Source organism: Phascolarctos cinereus, unplaced genomic scaffold (genome assembly GCF_003287225.1).
Source record: "Phascolarctos cinereus isolate Bilbo 61053 unplaced genomic scaffold, phaCin_HiC Scaffold_4;HRSCAF=312, whole genome shotgun sequence".
Classification (NCBI taxonomy): domain Eukaryota; kingdom Metazoa; phylum Chordata; class Mammalia; order Diprotodontia; family Phascolarctidae; genus Phascolarctos; species Phascolarctos cinereus.
In genome coordinates this window covers 441,005,000-441,024,136 of record NW_027555847.1, presented here as the reverse complement: position 1 = coordinate 441,024,136, position 19,137 = coordinate 441,005,000, and the positions used below count along the sequence as shown (strand labels likewise).

Sequence of the window (19,137 nt, the reverse complement as noted above, 5' to 3'; positions counted from 1 at the left end):
CTTTAGGCTCTCTCCCATGACTAGAACTTACCTCAACCTCATCTTTGTCATTTGGAATCCTCTCCTTTGAAGGCTCAGGTCACATGCCATCACCTCCCTGAATTCTTCCCTGATGCCCCCAGTTGAAAGCATTCTTCCCTCCCTCACAAGGGCCCTAGGGCTCTTGGCTCACTCTCTCTTTTGGCTTTAGACACTGTACAGGTCATCTCTCCCCTTCCTGCAGACTGAAATGTAAGCTCCTAGAGGGGTCTGTGTCATTTTAACTTTGTATCCCTACCACCTACAATAACGCTTTGCATGTAGTAAGCACTAAATATTTATCGAATAGATTTTATTATAAACATAGGTATGGAATGACTAGATAACTAGAAAGCTTTTCTATGGAACAAACCACAGAAACATCAATAGAAGGTACATTAACTCTTCTCATGCCAATTACAGGGGATGGGAAAAGGGATAAACTGCCTCTAGAGAGGATGGGGGTGCTTCAGGCTTTATAAATCACCACCAAAGACCCCCATGTTCTGCTTCTGAACACTACCACTACCTGGCAGTCCACCATTGCATATGCTCATCAGGGCAGAAACATTTTCATTCTGTGATCCTCACACTGGGCTTAGTTCTGGACTGTCCTTTAGAGTGGACTGAGATAGGATCAACAGCTACACTTTGGCCTCTTGTCAAATCAGTCAATCAGTAAACATTTAGTAAGCACCAACTATATGCCAGGCATTGTCCTATTCCCTGGAACCCATGATGGCAAAGACACTTGCATCCCCCACCCTATAGTAAGTTATGGCACTACTCTAGGTGTTTGGACTTAGGTGAAGTATAACAGGAATGCTGGAATCCATTTTGGTTTTTTATACCTCTCCTAGGGAGCCCTATGAGATTGACCTTTGAATTGATCTAGATATACCAAGCAAAATTCAGAGCTCCCAAGCACAATGAAAAACTTGAGTCTCACTTACCTCATCTGGACCTGTCTACTTAGGGCTAGACTGGCATACGGTAAGGCTTTGATGTGAATAGTCCTTATTCAGATATGCTGGGATCATAGAAATGTTAGAGTTAGGAAGAGACTTGAGTTCATCTAATCTAACTTTGTCATTTTTTAGATGAGAAAATTAAGGTCTAAGGAAGTTATGTGACCTGCCTATGGTCACAGCTAGTTAGTGGCAGAGGTGACTCCTCCTCTCTAAGGAAGTGTTTGCTGTTGAAAGCAGACAGCTCTAAAGGATACCCAGGTCCCCATGGCTCTCCTTTATTTTCTTTATGGAACTTGCTCTTACCTGAGCTGGGCTAAGTAGAACCCTTTCCCAAGGGGTGTGGCATGTACAGGTGTCCCTGTCTTTGTCTCTACCTCTCAGATGAAGTATGAACACTCTTACTCAAGACTTCCAAAGTAATCGACTTAGTTAGGTTACCTGAATGGAGTGACACAGAGCTCAGGTGCTCACAGATTGCCTTCCCCACAATAACTATGATATAAAGACATTATTCACAGCAACAAGTCACAGAGTATCTGTAGCAGTGGGATGTCTGTCTTTCTGTATAGGGAAAGAAAGACCAGTGATATCCTTTTCAACACAGTGGGTCCAAGAAGCACAGTTGTACAAATGAGGTGGACAATTCAGTTGAGATTCTGAAGCTGCATGAGATTCTTCCTGGTCTATACTGGTTCCTGTCATCAACATCTCCTCTCCATACTGGATAATGAGTAAAGGAGCTCCTGATTTCTATACTGTAAGTGGAAAATACCATGATAAAATGCTCATACGATCCTGTGAGCTTGCAGGACAAGGAGAACTGTTGCAGCTTCCAATCCCTCCCCCATTCCTATTCAGACAAGACTGTGACAGCAGCCACATGAACCAACAGGAATTAGGGAAAATTTGGCTTCCCTTTTCAATCCAGGCTACTCTATTAAAAAAAGAAATCACAAAGGATTTATATTCACCAACACAGAGGCCATCCGACAAACCACAAACACCTCCAAAGCACCCCAGTCCTCCAAGCCTGTAGTGGATAATGTAGTTTTTAAGACATTTCTGACTGCTCAGACCATTACTTGTAAATTTGATATTTATTATAACAAAAATTATGACATGTTCATTTGTGCATTCTGCTTTAATATAACTCTTGGTATGTAAATGATCTAAATGAGCTCTATACAATCATGCTGGTTGTGGCAGCAATAAGGAACACAAATAAAAAATGTCTGGAAAGGTAGGTATTTGAGGGAAGGAAGAGGAGTAGGGGAAAAATCAGAGGCCCACTGGACGAAGGTTGTTATGCAGTGGTCTAAGAACCACCTTATTTGTAGATAGCTGGTCTGGTCACTTAGGCTCACCACAAAATGAGCGTGAACCAAAGTCCCTGGAGGGCCAGGTATAAATAAGGTGGGGCTGGGGAAGGTGGGAGGAGGAGAACACAAAGTCAGTTATTCAGGCTGTGTCCTTATGCTGAGACTACAAAACATTTTAAGCATCACTATACAACACTGAGCTATTTACAGTAATAATTTCCCAATCAACTGTTCTCTCAGAGAAAATTAGTGAATCTCAGTGACTTCAGTCACCTGACAGAGTAAAGCAACTCCTAGGAGTTAGTCTCCATATTCTACAAATGTCTATCATTTTCAAGACCAAAAAAAAAAAACCTTCCCCCCCCCAAAGAAATACAGTATTACAATATTACTGAATCATTGAGTACTGGCAACCTGCCCTGTCTTCCAAACAAACAAACAAACAAACAACAACAAAAGCCATTTTTAAAAAATATTACATCATCATTATCTGTTTCTCTGCAATATATTAAACCTTTTGTTCTTTGTCTTTACACTTCTGATATGTTAGGGGAAGAGGAAAGGGGAAGGGGAAGGGTTAACCAGTTAAAATCATATCGGTAAAGCATCACTAGAAGAAACGTGGTAATTATTAAAAAGTAACAAACAGAGGAGAGGACCTACAGATTAGCTGCAAAGGCAAATGACGGAGTTAGGGAGAGTGGAAGGGAGGACGAAGTGGAGTAAAACCCCTGGTTTAACGTGAGCCTGGGAGACTCTTTCGACTCAGTCTTTTCCGGTTAGTTTATTATTATTTTTTAAACAGTACTTGCACTGGGTCATAGTGGTGTATCATAATAGTCTGGCAGCTGGTCCATCTGATACTGCCTCTGCTGCTGCTGCTGCAGCTGTTGTTGTTGTTGCTGCTGCTGCTGCTGCTGCTGCTCCTGGTGGTGTTTCATGATTTCTTTGACTTCCTCTTCTAGCTCGGGTGGGATGATAAACTGATCATCAGGGTCAGGCTGAGCCGGAGCTGCAAAGTAGCCCCCTGTTTTTCGGAGGGGTGCATCAGCAGCCACCTCTATCATGTTGTGGCTCCTCTCCTGGGGTGCCACAGAGCCGTTACCCCTCCTGCGCCCGATGGTCCCAGTGGCAGAGAAGTCGGTCTTCCTGGGCAGACCCGCCTCATCCTCATTGGCACTGATAACTATGCCCTCATCACTGGCCTCAGCTGGCACTTGAAGAAGCTGCTGCTGCTGCTTCTCTTTCTCCTTGGCTTGGCCACAGTGAATGTCCACCTCCACCTCTACCCTGCTGCCATTGGTGAAGACACCCTCAATGGGCTCTTCATCATCGCTGTCGAGGCCGTTGTCAGAGAAGGCACTGGAGAAGGTGGCACTGGAGAGCTGTCGCTGGAAGGAGCTGGACAGACAGACAGGATGGAGCATGCAGCGCTGCTCGCTGGGGTAGGCAGGGCTGCTCTCGCTCAGCACTCCTGGTGGGGGCTCATCTGAGGCTGTGGATCCCACCTCACTGCTCATCTCTGAGGTGGAGATCTCACTGCTGATTTCAGAGGCCATGCCGCTGCTGGAGGAGGGCACCCCTAGTCCGTCAGAGGGCCGGTCTTTGATCACCACATTGACTGAGGGAGGAAAGATACCTGGGCTTGGAGGGGGGACCCCGCTTCCTCCGAGCTCGCAGCAGCAGAAGCTGTCCTCGGTGACATTGAGCTGCACCACCACAGCACTGATGCTGTCATTGCAGCCATAACTCTGGGCCAGAGTGCACAACTTCTTGGCTGCAGCTAAGGCATCAGGCACGTTCCGCACAGCCTCGACCGCCTCCTCAACGGACAGGCTATCCCACAGCCCCTTGCTGCCCAAGATGAAGAACTCATCCTGTGGTGTCAGTGTCACTGACTGCACATGGGGACGGGGAACGACACTTGGGTGGAGAAAAGTGTAGCCCAAAATCCGAGTGGATTCAGTTACTCCATTCACCTTGCCATCCTGGAGGAGAGGGGAGAGACAAGACAGAGAGTGAGAAGTCAACTTCACATCAATGTGCCCAGCAGTCATCCGTGCTTACTCCTTTTAGCATCACCCCATCCACAGGGAAGGGACTGCTGCAGATCTGACCCAGGAAGGCAAAGGCATTTGCTATCTCTCTGCTGTCATCATAAACTCCAGAATACCAGAGTAGCAAGGAAAGAGAGGGAAGATCTTTTGGTAGCCTTCTTAGTTGATGTCACTTTGTGGAGAAGAATTGCCCTGAATATATAAGGATTAAGAAGTGCCAAGACAAAAGGAGACTGAATTTAATGCATGCAAGCATGTAAGCTGGAAGAGGATGGACTTCTTGCAGGATCACTAACTTCCACTGCAGCCCTACAAGATTCTATGAGAGAAAGCACACCACTCTTCTTCCCTCTTAACTTATGGCTTACAAATGTGAAAACAGAGAATGCCAATTTGTATTCCTGTCAGCTGGGCTGTGGCAAACCAAGTACAAAGTCTAGAAGTTATTTACATCCTTAAGGAAGTCCTTCAAGGGTAAGACTAACAGCATGCAAAGATAGATGGAGGGAGGGACTGATAACTTTAACTTTATGAAGGCTAATCACACACTTTTTGAGGGGGAGATATATCTGTACATTCACATCTTGAAATGATTACATTCTGCCTAGCCAAAGTCTTTGCTAAATTGCCTCTTTTTGCAACTGCAAATATAACTGTATCCCAGTTTTGCTTGTTTTTTTTTAAGCTTTTTTGTCTTTAGAGGTCTAGTCCCTCCAGATTCTTCTGCACTGAATCCCTCAGCTTCCACATGTAACAGGTCAGCCCTGTTTTTAAACACTTTAATTTCTAGATCTGACTTTAATACTCCTTAGTCTGCTGCATCCAGCAAGACTAAATACTTTCTGGTAATGCAGCAGGGTTAGGACAGAAGTAGATTAAGGAAGAAGGTAGATTCAACATCTCACTGAAGAAACTTCTCTGCCAGATAGATCTGCCTCTTTCCCAGCACCAACTTCTTCCTTACTCAAAATCAAATACTAAAACAGATCTGTCATGTCATCAATTCAGGAGTTTCTTCCAATAAGCAAGATCATAACCCATCCAGGGCAACTCTTATCTATGCCCTTTCATGAGTTACCACAACTGGTCTACCCAACCCACTGGCTGTCTTTCTCGATTTCAATAATCAATCAATAAACATTTATCAAGTACCTACTATGTACCAGGCACTGGGCTAAGTGATGGGGATTTAAAAAGGCAAAAGATCTGCCCTCAAAGAGTTTACAATCTAACTGGAGCTAGGCAAACAAATATAAACAAAGCAAGCTATATACAAGATAAAGAGGAAATAATTAACAGAGGGAAGGTACTGGAATTAAAAAGGGTTGGGAAAGGCTTACTGTAAAAGATGGAATTTTAGTAGGGATTTCTCTTGAGATTGAAAAGGTATCCGTGGAGCATCCTCACAAGCATCTCACACTCCTGCCACCAGCCTCTCTGTCACAGGATTTCTTGATGATATCTAATATTCCTGTTCTTCTTTGGAGTTCCTCACTGCAGCCTGCTCATACCTACCATTAGCCTTTCCATTTCGCTTTGTGTGAAGCCTATCTTTAGTTCTTCATGTAGTGTTCCATGTTGTGAGGCCACACAGCGACACTGCTAAAATGTTTGTATTGAAAAGATGGGTCTTTAATGTTATAGGTCGGTAAAAGTGCTTTGCAATCTCATGAAAGCCATTCAGCCAGCTCTCCCCCTTTTCAGCTCACTGTCCATCTATGTTATTTGTCCCACACGTATATATGTACTCTGTTGGATGAGTTCATATAGGGTGTCTAATCAGATGCATGTTGACCTGTGGGCAACATAGACATTCTTTATCTATTTTGTCGGTCAGTGGAAATAAACAGGTCAAACTTCTTTGAGTGATTATGGATTTCTTCCAGGAGGGTCTGTGATGTCTTGGGACTTGATGTAATTAACATATTATCATTTGAAAACAGGATCATTTGGGGAATTTCACTATCCTCAGGGATTATCCCTTCTTGACTTGGACTCTGTCCTGGATCTCTTTTATTACACTGATAAATAATTTTGGCAAGCATATATCTTTCTCTCCTTTTGTTTTATGTCTCTCCTGATGTTTATTATCAGAGTATTCTGCTGTGGAATCTTCTAAGGAATCCTCAATGATCCTGATATAGGAATGGGAGACACCTTGTTGTTGCACTAAGTTGAATGTTTTCTTCCCCATAATTAGCAAATGATAAGTACAATGGGATCTTATATTCTCCACAGTTTTTTGTCACTTGCAAGATGGTCTGATGTTGAATATTGTTCTACAAAAGCCTACTTGCTGATATCCTCATCAAGGGTGTTCACATAAATACTTTATATAGATGAGAGAGCAAGCACAGAGGTCAATTGTTACTGACGTTTTCTTAGTCACTTTTTCTGGTATAAAAAATGTCTGAGATTTTTTTCTTTGGTATTTTCCCTTCCTTTAAGTACTTTGTCAACCAGTCCTCCAATGCCTTCACAACTGTATCACCTTCATCAAAGACCTCCTCTCTATGTATTTGACTCAATTCAGCCACTTTCCCCATCTTTGTTCCCTTTGGTGCCATCTCTACTTCTTATGTATACACTTCAGGGACTGTGACGTCAGGGCCCAAGTGTGGCAGCTCCACTATGCCTGATGGAGGAAAGTCTACCGTAACAATTTTTGCAAATCTTTTCCATTTTCCTTCTGTTTGTAGTCTTTTTTCTGTTTGCACCTTGGATGCCCTTGGGAATGACTTTACTTAGTGGGACATCTTGCCTAGCTTGCTTTAAACTGATCTTACCTTTCCCTGCTTTCTGAGGTAATACTGCTAATGTGCTGAGACTAATAATACCTACCAATATTTCTCCATAAGAAGAGACAAAGCTGTCTGGAGGAGCTGACTGGCCTCTGCTTCCCCTGACATGTAGGAACATTAAAAGTCCCTCTACACAGAGTCTAGACCTCTCAGACTTGGGCGGGTACCTGAGTTATCCTGCCCTGCTGACCAGATAGATGTATTTCCATGAGGAGACAAGGGAGGCTCCATCCACTAAAGCTGAAGATAAGTCTCACTGTATTCTTGTTGGACATCCTTGCTCTGTTAGGGCAGAGTAAACCTCTCTTTGTTAATCATTTAATGACTTATGATTACCTCGTAGTTGTTGTTCAGGCATTTTTCAGTTGTGGTTGACTCTTTATGACCTCATTTGGGGTTTCCTTGGCAAAGACACTGGAGTGGCTTGCAATTTCCTTCTCCATCTTATTTTACAAATGAGGAACTAAGGCAAACCGGGTTAAGTGACTTGCCTGGAGTCACACAGCTAGCGTCAGGCCAAATTTGAACTCAGGTCTTCCTGAATCCTAAATTAACAGGATATTGGTGTTAGGCCCACGCTTAACAGCTCACAATTGCCTGTTATCTTTTTTGTAAGATTTTACACACAGGCAACCATATTTCTCCATTTGGTGAGTAAGTCAAATGTTTGCTGACTTGGAAGCCTTTTGAGCTCTCGGTCTTCTTGTTGTACCAACTGACTTACAGTGGTTTAACTTCTGGATGAAATTATTACCCTTGATGTTGATATTATTTCTGTTGTCCATTTACCATTTTTATTTGCAATCACTTGTTTAAATAATTCAGGGTTAAACCCTTTCAACTGTATACCATATCCTTTTCTCATGACTATTCTTTCTTTTTGTTTATTATAAATTCTGATCTTAGCTTCTACTGCACAGACAGCTGACTCAAAGATTACTCCCACATCTATAATAAGTCTTTTCCCATCTGTTAAAAATGTAATCTATTTAATTCTTCGTGCTGTTATTTGGTGCGTTCCATTTCTAGTACCTACCAATTCTTTTTTTTTTAAGGTGTTCATTATATGAGATTTCTTTGGCTTCTCATTTTTTCTTCTGAGTCATATTAATTCCTCTCTCTTTTCTTCTATAATTCTTCCCATCCTCATCATTTCTTTCCTTTTCATTGAAGTCATCAAGTGTCAGAGTATATGCTGATTTAATTTCAACATGGAATTTCTCTACTACTTCATCCTCAGCAACTCATATTGGTACATAAATGACAACTATTTTTATGCAGTCTTTTCTAAAAAAAGTTTTTACTGTGGTTTATTTCATTAAATATTTCCCAATTACATGTAATTTTTTTAACATTCATTTTTTAAATGCGAGTTCTAAATTCTCTCCCTCCCTCATACCTCAAGCAATTTGATATCAATTATACATGTGAAGTCATGCAAAATATATAATTTTATTAACCATGTTGCAAAAGATAGACCAATAAAAAAAGGAGAAAAATACAGTTAAAAAAAGTATGCTTCAATATGAATTCAGAATTCTCTCTTTAGAGGTGGACATTTTTCATCACGGGTCCTTTGGAACTGTCTTGGATCACTGTCTGGATTGGCTTAGCTAAGTCTTTCATAGTTTATCGTCCTTACGATATCGTTGTCACTGTGTACAATAGTCTTCTGCTTCTGCTTATTTCATTTTGCATTAGTTCATACAGTCTTCCCAGGTTTTTTTGAAACCACCCTGCTTGTTATATTAATATTCCATCACAATCATATACCACAACTTGTTTAGCCATTCCTCAATTGATGGGCATTTCCTTGATTTCCAATTCTTTGACACCACAAAAAGAATTGTTGGAAGTATTTTTGTACATATGAATTCTTTTCCCTTTTCTTTGATCTTTTTGGGATAAAGACCTAGTAGTGGTATTGCTGGGTCAAAGAGCATGCAGTTTTAGAGCCCTTTGGGCATAGTTCCAAATTGTTCTCCAGAATGGAGTTCACAACTCTACAAACAGTGCACTAGTGTTCCAGTTTTTCCACATCCCTTAAGGCATGGGTCATTTTCCTTTTCTGTCACGTTAGCCAGTCCGACAGGTGTGAGGTGGCATCTCAGAATTGTTTTAATTTGCATTTCTCTAATCACTATTGATTTGAAGGATTTTTTCATGTGACTACTGATAGCTTTGAATTCTTCTGAAAAATGCCTGTTTATATCCTTTGACAGTTTATTGACTGGGGAATGGCTTTTTACTTTTATAATCAGGTGGTCTGCCTTCTTCTTCAGCTAATGGTTTCAGCTATTTGCTTTTGTGTGATCTACTGATGGTAGATTTTCATCTGAATTTATAAACTTTGACTTCAATAGATGTCTCCATATAGAGACAATAAAGAGAGAATATCATTATATATATATATATATATTTTTTTTTTTTTTACTTGCCCAGGGCCACACAGCTAATAAATGTTATGTGGTTGAGGCTGGATTTGAACTCATGTCCTCCTCACTCCAGGGCCGGTGCTCTATCCACTGTGCCACCTAGCTGCCCTCAGAATATCATGATTTTATAAAAGGAGTCATATAACAGACATATACAAAACTGTCATGCTGTATTCCAAAACAAGGTAACTTTGTAAAATGTATTATAAGTTAAAAATAAAAAGGTTGCAAGCAAGGTTTTAATTCCCCACTAGCTCCTTGAAAGCACCCTATCCTCTGGTATCACTCATCTCCCTTCTCCCTGTCCCAGTTTCTCTTAAGGGTACAAATTAAGGGCAAACCTTCCTTGGTACCAATGGGGCACCCCTCATGGACCTCTACCAGATACAACAAGGAGATAATTTTCTACCTTTTGGAAGTATAGGGCTCAATAAAATCCCAGCTCCACTCAGTTTAATGCTAATAGTAAACAAAAGAACAAAAACCAAAACAACAACAACAAAAACCCCACCAAATATAAAGGAGTAGGGGAGAAAGGAATTCTTTTAAAGAATCAAGGGAAAATTTCATTGGGGGTTTTAAAGCAAGAAATGTCCAATTCCCAAGTCATCCCTGGTACTTATTTCCTTAAACGTGTATCAGCTCCTTAACATATCCAAACTGCTCATAGCATCTACCTTCCTGTTTTCATTATAGAAAGAATAAAAAAAAATTATCTTTGTACTGGAACATCCTCATACAATGTACCATAGGGCAGAACTCAGTAGAAGACAGTTTTATCATGAAGTTCAGCTAAAGGATTTTAACTAATGATATAATTAAGAAACAAGCAAACATGTTACAAATCTGTCTCACCTATGCTTGGAGATCCAAGAAAATAATTACGCTGAAACTTCAGCATAACGGACAAGAAGAAAGGTTTAAAGCTGAAAAATCTCCTGGAGCCACAATGTGACCTCATTAATAAGCCCTGGAGCAACCACACCCAAGCAAAGAGGCAGTGAATAATTAAGAGCTTAGGTAGAACTGGTGGTGTTACTATACAGACTTTCTAAGTTACAGTTTCTCTTGATGTCATTGAAAAACATAACAATAAGAGCTGATATTTTATACAGTGCTCTAAGGTCTTGCAAAATACCTTATTTCATTTGATCTTATTAACAACAAGGACAACAACAAAAATAAACACTTAAAATAGCTCTTTAAAGTTTACAAAGAACTTTACAAATATTATTAGATCCTTACAATAACCCTGGGAGGTAGGTGCTATTGTTATCTTCATTTACAAATGGGGAAACTGAGACAAACAGAGCTTAAATGACTTGTCCAGGGTCACACAGCTACTAAGTATCTTGAGCAGGATTTGAACACGGGCCTTCTGAGTCCCAGTCTAGCGCTCTATCCACTGTTACCAAGCTGCCTCTTCACAACAACTCCGCGAGGTAGATGCCATCATTCTCCCCATTTTACAAATCAGATCAGGGACTTATTAACCCAATGCCCTAAAAACATCTCTGGATCAGTCTGAAAGCAACCTGATAAATGCCATTTGGGTTTAGGATTCTGACTTTAATCCAGTTTCATGTCACATTGTCCCAAATGAAAGACTCTGGCTAAACGCTGGTAGGGCAGGTCTTTGGGAAAGAGCAGTGAGGCTTAGGGTGGTCCCTCGTCTCTCCCAGCAGAGGGGAGCCACGTCCTCACCTCAGTGATAATGGCTTTATGCTGCTTGATTCTCTTCAACTCCTCTTCACAGCTCATGATGTAAGATTTCGACAGAGGCAGAGGTTTCCCATTCCGGCAGAGAACTGTTTGGCACTTCCCCACATTAGCAGAGGTCAAGGTGAAATATCCTCCGGGATCCATAGGATCATGCTTTATATGGCACAGAACAGCAGAGCCCCCAAGTTTTTGCCCAGCAGTTCCAAGTTTCCTAGAATTTGAGGGGAAGGGAGAAACAGAGCATCACACATTAGTTTTGTTCCTTTCACTGGAGGGGCTACACAACTGGGCACAGGGCAGGAGGCAAGAAGAGCCCTGCAGAATTCACCAGAGTTCAATTCAGTCTCTTTTCACCGAAACATGACTAAGCTTCTCGGAGGAAGAAAGTTAATATGGAATTTGACATATTACACACCTACTCACACACAATGGAATCTCAACACAAGTAGTGGGAAGAGTCATTTTGCCATTAAAAGCTACAGGAACCACCTGGAATAAAGGAGCCCCTGCGCTCTACACACAGTTGGCTACATAAATCACACACACTCCTCAGGCCCCACGTTCTCAAGACAACAACCACCTTGTTCCTTCGGTTCCCATTCTCTGGGCCTAAGATTTGGAAGCGAAAGGGTCAATTAACTAAAGAGGAGGGCCTATGTGTGGACATGGATACACTTAAAAATTCAGATTCTTTTCTGTCTTTCAAAGTGTGTGTGTGTGTGTGTGTGTGTGTGTGTGTGTGTGTGTGTGTGTGTTGGTATTTGCCTTGAAGCCCTGGGCAATGCACTCTCCTGATGTGTACAAAGGAGCTTTTGTAGACTGACACTGTCTGTTCTAGGACTTCTGGTTTAACCTTTTATTTGTGGTCACTAGTCCACAGACCCATTAGGACACCAACTGCATCTGCAAGTTCTGACAAACACCTCAGGACCAGATCAAGCACTACTGGCTATGTTATCCTTCGTATCATCTATGCTCATATCATCCCTTTATGGGCAACAGGAAGATAACAGAAACACTATCAGTTCACAAATGGAGAATGTAAAATTAAGTCACTTGCTTTGGGTTAATTTGTGGAAAAGTTAGGAATGAAACCCAAGGCTCTTAAAGTCATTATGCACTAGGATCGTGTGACTAAAGAATCTGCAATTCTCTTAAGATTTCAAACCCTATCATGCGGCATGCTCCATTAACAAACGAGAAAAATGAGACCAATGAGGTCCAGGAGCTCTCAACTGCCTGTGGCTACTGCTCTCCAGATGAGGTTCCCAGGCCTGGCCAGAGTAAGTGAGGCTCTAGCCTTCCCTTCAAGGAAGTGAAGATTTTCCTCCTCATCAAATTAAGTGAATGACATTTGTGAAAAGTACTAGGATAGCAAACCTAGTGAACAGAAAACCTCTGGTGGGAGGAGGGTCACTACTTCTAATCCTCTCCCCCCCTTTGCCTTAGTATCCCTCAAAAGAAAATTTAATTAGAGAAAAGCCTCCCTCCCAGGAATAATGGAGCTTTATCTGTAAAATTCTTTTTAGCAATTATACACTATTCATAGCTCCTTATAGGATAACCTTGCTTTTTTGCTTCAGAGATGGGAGGGTGCCACTGGGGCAAAAAAGAAAATGGTGGGTATGTCTCTTAGTAGTTGTGCTCCACACCCCAGTAATCAATGGTCAAAAGAAGGCTGTACGACAGGATGCAGGGGGTAAGAGAATAGTATATCCCACATCTTAGTTCCACAGAGGTCTTTAAAAAGTCTCTACAAATCGGTCCCCAGGGAGTCTGATTCCAACTGCTCACAACTCAGTATGTATTTTCCTCCCCTGATTACAATCTGGCACCAAGTTCTTGGAGTTGGGATGGGGGTTCAGGGAGAGGGTTAGGGGGCAGGAAAGAAGACGGAGAAGAGCTTCATTGTTTCCATGACCTTTTTAACACAAGTACTTCTTTTTTCCTGGTCTCATCTCGCAAGTATTTGCAGTATAGAATTTATTGACTTTTACAACCCACCTAGTCATCAAAGTGACAAAGGAATGAGCAATCATTTGAATGAGGGATCCCTTGTACTCAAACTGGAGGGGAAGTTACTTTTCCCATTGTAATGATCTTGTGTCCTGTTTGCAATAGCAGGTCTCATGAGAAGCTTCTGGCTCTAGAGGTAGATGGTAAGAATCCTTATCTACTTTTGTTAGAAGGTTCTTAACCTGGAGTCTGTAAACTTAAAAATATATATATTTTAAGACATTCTGAGTAGTGGATTACAGGCTTCCAGACTGCTAATGGCAGGAAAGACTAAGAACCCCTGGTATAGAGCTTTCCTTGAAAAGGTGCTGGGAAGAAGCCACCAGGGTTTGCTCCTCCCACCCCTACCATCTGTTTTAATTACAGAGTCAGACAATGGGAACAACATTTCATACCTTCCAAAGCACAGCCAACATTATGCCTACACAGGGTCAAACATATTGTGCTTTTGGGAATGACCCAAAAGGCCATTAGGAACACTATTTCCTCCTGTTAACAAAAATGAAACTGGTCTGGAAGAAATACAACTCTTTGGCCTAAAATACTACTATCTCAACTCTGAAAATAAATGAGCACAAGTTCCTCTATCCCTCAGTGGTGGATAGAATTTCACAAAGGTGGACAATATAGAATGGAAAAATAATCTTTAAATACAGATTCCAACTCAGGAAAGTCTAGGGGAGCTCCAAGAAGTCCCATCATTTGTGCAGCTTCATGTCCACTCTATAGCAAGGCTGGGGATCACAGGTGGCCAGGGCTCAGTTTCAGGTGGACTCAAGTCCCTGAGGGCATTCCCTGAGCTACATAATGAGTGCTCTGAAAGGGTGATAAGCCTGAAACTGAGCTGGACTTCTTAAAGGCACAGGTGGGACCCTGGTACTTAGAATGGCTCATGTGAGGTCCTCATGTGAGTTCTGATAACCAGCACACACCCTAATAATAATGTGTGCAGTACATGCACATGCATGCCAATTTTTTCCCCTAGACAAACACAAAGGCAGAAGGAGACCACCCAAAGAAATCCCATTAGAACTTCCCCATTAGCATGTAAGCTCTTTGAGGGCAGTGACTGCTTCACTTCTGTCTTTGTACCCCTTCACAAAGTGCCTGCCACATAGTTAGTGTTGAATAAATCCTTGTTAATGAATGATTGAGTTCTGGCTACCACGGATGGCTCAAGGAGCTCTGAAATTCACCTTTGCATGACGATGAAAGTGTTGACCATATACTCCTCTTCATTTTTTGTTTTCTGTAGTTCCTCTGCCAGAATGTCACTCATGGTGCACTGAAGAAGATATGGCACTTCTACATTTCGGTCTCCATCAAAGACTCCATATAGAGCCTCTCGGTTGTCACAGAAATTATTTGCTGACAGGGCTGCAACACACAACCTAAGAAAGTGAGAAGAAGGGGTGAGATGGGGACCAAAAACTGAGGGTTAACTTTGTTTACTTTTCTTTCTCCATACTCATTCCCTTTTCTCTTCTTCCCTCCTCCCTTCTCCAGCATCGGATGCTAGTTTTACGAGTCAAAGCATGGTTAAGCTTCCTTTCTACTGCTTCTGTCAGGAGGGATACCTACAGCCAGGCCTGGATCTAACAAGCACCTGGCATACATGCTTTCTATGAAAACTATCATGATTCAGATGATATTAGGGATTATGCAGTCATTTGTTGTCTCATTCACTGAGATTCTACATACAGGAGTTAATTTGATGACTTAAATCAGATTTAGAACAAGAAGCTAACTAATTTGAACCACTTTATCTTATGTCAGAACTAATGCCCTATTGGACAGGAGTAATCATAATACTTTATTCTTTAATTTATGGACATTATCTCCCCCTTTCCCCTTTCTCTCCTGATATTTCTACTCTTAAAATGGAAACCAGGAAGTGGGATGGTATGAGAAGCAGGTGCAAGTGTATGGGGTCCTGTTCTGCCCCTACCATTAGTAATTTTCATTCAGCTTTATGCATGTCTTTCCTTAATTTTAATTATTAATTAGTTAATCTTAATTAATCTCTGTGAAGCACCCTAACAAAAAATGCATCTACATGTAGCTGAGACCTCCTTTACGCGTTTCTTTCTCCTTTTAGAAAGTAAGCTCTCTGAAAACAGATTATTTGTATCTTCAATGCTTTAATACAGTAAGCACCTAATGGTGCTCTTTCATTCATCTGAAAAGCAGTAATTCATCCAAAGTTACACAGCACCCAAGGGAAAGTTAAAGAGTATCGCAAGCTCCTAAGATATCTTTCTTTATTTAATCTCTCTCTCTCTCTCTCTCTCTCTCTCTCTCTCTCTCTCTCTCTCTCTCTCTCTTTTTAATTGGAGTGAAAACTACTTCAAGTGAGACAGTATATTCTGGAGAAATACTTTTCAAGGAATAACTGATAGGTTAACAATGTTTACAAACAGAATTTCTTCCTTTTGGAACTTCAGGCTTGTTGTAAAAAACACATTTGCCTTAAGAAGACCATGCTAAATGAAAAAGAATCTAGTAGGTATACAGTTCCCTCTATTCCTTATGATTTCCTCCAAAGAGTTAGAAACACATTAGAAGACAAAACGGCTCTGCACCTTCAGCCCAGGGAAGGTGAAGCCTCACCTCAACATATCTTCCTTCCTCGAAACCAGTGGCAAGAAGTGAGCTCTACCTTCTCTATCTGGTCTCAAGGACAAAGTACGTGAGAAGCCTCCATAAACAAAGTAGTTACTATTCAAAGAAGGGGGAAAAAGTAGTCAAGAGGGAATAATTAGGTAGGCAGAGTACACGCATAAGAAAGATCCCTGCCTACACCAAGCTCTTCAGTCCTGATCATAATATGGTGAGTATACGATAATACATTTTATTTCTACAGTCTTGCATTTCAGACAGTACCCTAAGTTCAGTTAATCTTTTTCATGTATGTTCACTCATATAGTAAGGCACTTAATAAATGCTTGCTTGAATGATTATAATAAAGCTAGGGTTTTTTAATCATACAATAATTCTTTTTAAAAAAATTAAAAATAGAAGCCTGTCCAATGAATATGTTAATTGTTCATACTTGTTACAATGAAATTAAATTTAAAGTACACAGAAATTATGCAATAGCTACACTTCAGAGGGAAGGTAGGTAAACTTCTCCAGGTGTCCCAGTGCGTCCATCGTCAACAAAACAGTGGGTGTGATAGGGACACTGAGTCTTTAGCTACTGAAGATATGACACCATTACATGGAACCTCAGGGAGAGAAAGAGAAGGATCAGTGTTTCACAGTTTGAGCTGTTTCTGTGTATTGTACCAAGGGAAAGCTTGGCTTGATGAGAATGATTCAAAGAGCCTCCGTTTAATCCATCAGTTTTCTTTACAGCCAATAGTCAAAGCTGGAGGGTAGGGAAGTGATTATTGCCTTCTTCTAGAGGGCTTTAAAACTTCCTTTGTTATGTAATAACAAATGTACTAATTGATAAGATTCTTTCATTCCACACTCCCCTAAAACATTAGAGGTCAGAAATTACCAAAACAACAAAAGTCAGATCACAGGGATTATTTCTGGTAGTCTGAAGAAAACCAGCACCCTGACCCAAAAGAAAGGGAAAACTGGGGGGAAAAAAATCAGAAATTAAGATGGACAGAGACCTATTGGCAACATAAGACATAGTGCAGGAAACAGGTGTTGAGTATTGACAATGGAATGGCCACTTTAGATGGGAAGTAAAAATAACAAAACAACCCCACAAAACTATCAATTGGTCAATAATTTAAGGGACGTTGACTATGGACAATCAAGGCCACTCCTCTTTTAGTGGTCTTGCTTGGTAAGCAGGCTAGAGAGCAAGGTAAAGGGGCTTTTTAAAGCAGCAGAGATGCATTTCAACACTTGGTGTCAGTCACACCATCTCCTAGCAACCTCTGTAACAAAGAAAGAGTGTGAGAGCTGCCCACCAGTGAAGGCTTAGCTTAAGTGTTCAAATATAAGTCATGGCACCATCTCACTCTGGGGAAAAAAATGTCCTCCACTGGATTTTGTATCAGAAAAGCAAGCACTGGGTTCTTCTTTCTCACTTGGATTGCGAGAAGAAGGCAGGCATCACCTGTTGTTCCAAAGCCATCCACTTACTTATTCTTTACACCCGAGGCTTCCGTGTAGCCATGGCTCCATACAGCTGGAGCCCCTGAAGCATCACCGGCTGAAGGTTGGTCAATCTTAAAACACCGGATATTACTGTGATGGGAAAGGGGAAAAGAAATCACTAAAATGCCAAACGATAAGCATTAGCTTCACTTTATTAGCTCAAACTCCCAAGGCTCTTGGAATGTTAAAATTTATTCATTTATTACTATGCTTCGGGTATGCAAAAGAATCTTCCCAAATCTTTACTACCAGTAAATACCCTGTTGTTTAGGACTACGTAAATCAGAGGGTGTAGACACCAAACCTATAAAACTTGTTTCTGGTGACATCAAACTATTAATTGAACTATACAGATGCTATGTAATGCAAGCTAAATGGACCATTCCCGGCCTTGATACAAGAAAACAAACATAACTAAGATACAGGTAAGAATCATTCATATAACTGGTCAACACAGTGAGTGACAAAGCAAAATTACCAGGTGGTGTTTGTATGATCTTTTCTGATACCTCACTGTGGGGAAGAGCTGACCCCTGGGTTCATGAAGATATGCAGGGCAAGCCCTACCATACTGGAAAAGCTCTTGAGTATGGGCCCACAGGAGAACAGGTGGACTTTCATCTGAGGACCAGTAGAAAGGCTCATTACTACCACATGATGACTTTTTTTGATCATAGCAACTCATTTAGGCCATCATCTGGTAAGGTATAAAGAGGCTGCGATTTGCTTTGGTTGAAAGACTACTCACCATACTGATGAAATTATGAAAACTTTAAGGTATTTAAGTTACAACTCTGAGAGACTAAGCCAATTTTCCCTCTGTCCTGATACACAAATTAATTTTTGGTGCTCCATGTATTTTCGTTGTTGGATTTTCAGCTTTCCAGTCTAAGGATCCCGCCCGATTAAAGAACTACAAATACATAATGGGAATTTTTATCAGCTGTCCCACTCCAACTCTGACAAGCCATGACTGTTCAAAGAACAGACTACCCTAATACGGAAACACCAAATTAAAAAAAATAATTCCCAAGTGGAATTACTGAAGGTAGCCTCAAGAAAGGCTTAATCTTATCTACCTGTTCTGCCACCCTGATGCTGCTGACCTTTCCAGCCAGACCTCCAGTGGTCCCTTCTGTGGGTTGTGTTGTCCTGAGAGGAGAGGGCTCTCCACATCTAGCCGCCACTAGTCACCTGAATCTACCAGTATGCCACAGGCATAGCCTTCTCTTGAACTGGGAACAGTAATCAATCTATGCTACCATTGCACAGTGTCTACTAGATTTCATCTTATGGCTCTACTCACTGTCTTGATGACTTTTCAAAGCAAAACACTCTTCCCTGGCTATCACACAGACCAACAGATGTCCTACCTTATTACAAGGTCAGCTCCCTGAGGGCAGAGATAGAGATAGGGATGATTTCATTGGTATAGGGAATTGCCATGTGAGGAACATCCTATTGATATTGATCAGAATCTTCTCTGTAACTTACAGTTGGAGAGTTGCACTCAGAGATTGGGAATCCAGGTCTTCCTGATTTCAGGACTGGCCTTCTATTCACTATGCTACATGGCCTATTTATATTCTTGTCATGACTATCTGTTTCATTTGAAATAGGGTTTATCTTTATCATTATCTTTTCCTCAAACCCTCTCTTCTTCCTAACTTCCCTAA

General features: G+C 41.2%; 1 protein-coding gene across 1 annotated transcript in view; it reads right to left on the bottom strand.

Moving 5' to 3' along the window:
* Positions 1 to 2,067: 2,067 nt before the first annotated feature.
* The window catches only part of PHLPP1 (PH domain and leucine rich repeat protein phosphatase 1), a 278,290-nt gene continuing 261,220 nt past the window's right edge, over positions 2,068 to 19,137 (bottom strand). Inside the window, 4 exon segments of the mRNA XM_020995722.2 lie at positions 2,068 to 4,296; positions 11,306 to 11,534; positions 14,536 to 14,730; positions 17,447 to 17,551. Of these exon segments, the coding sequence (XP_020851381.1) occupies positions 3,127 to 4,296; positions 11,306 to 11,534; positions 14,536 to 14,730; positions 17,447 to 17,551 (1,699 nt within the window). The 3' untranslated portion in view covers positions 2,068 to 3,126.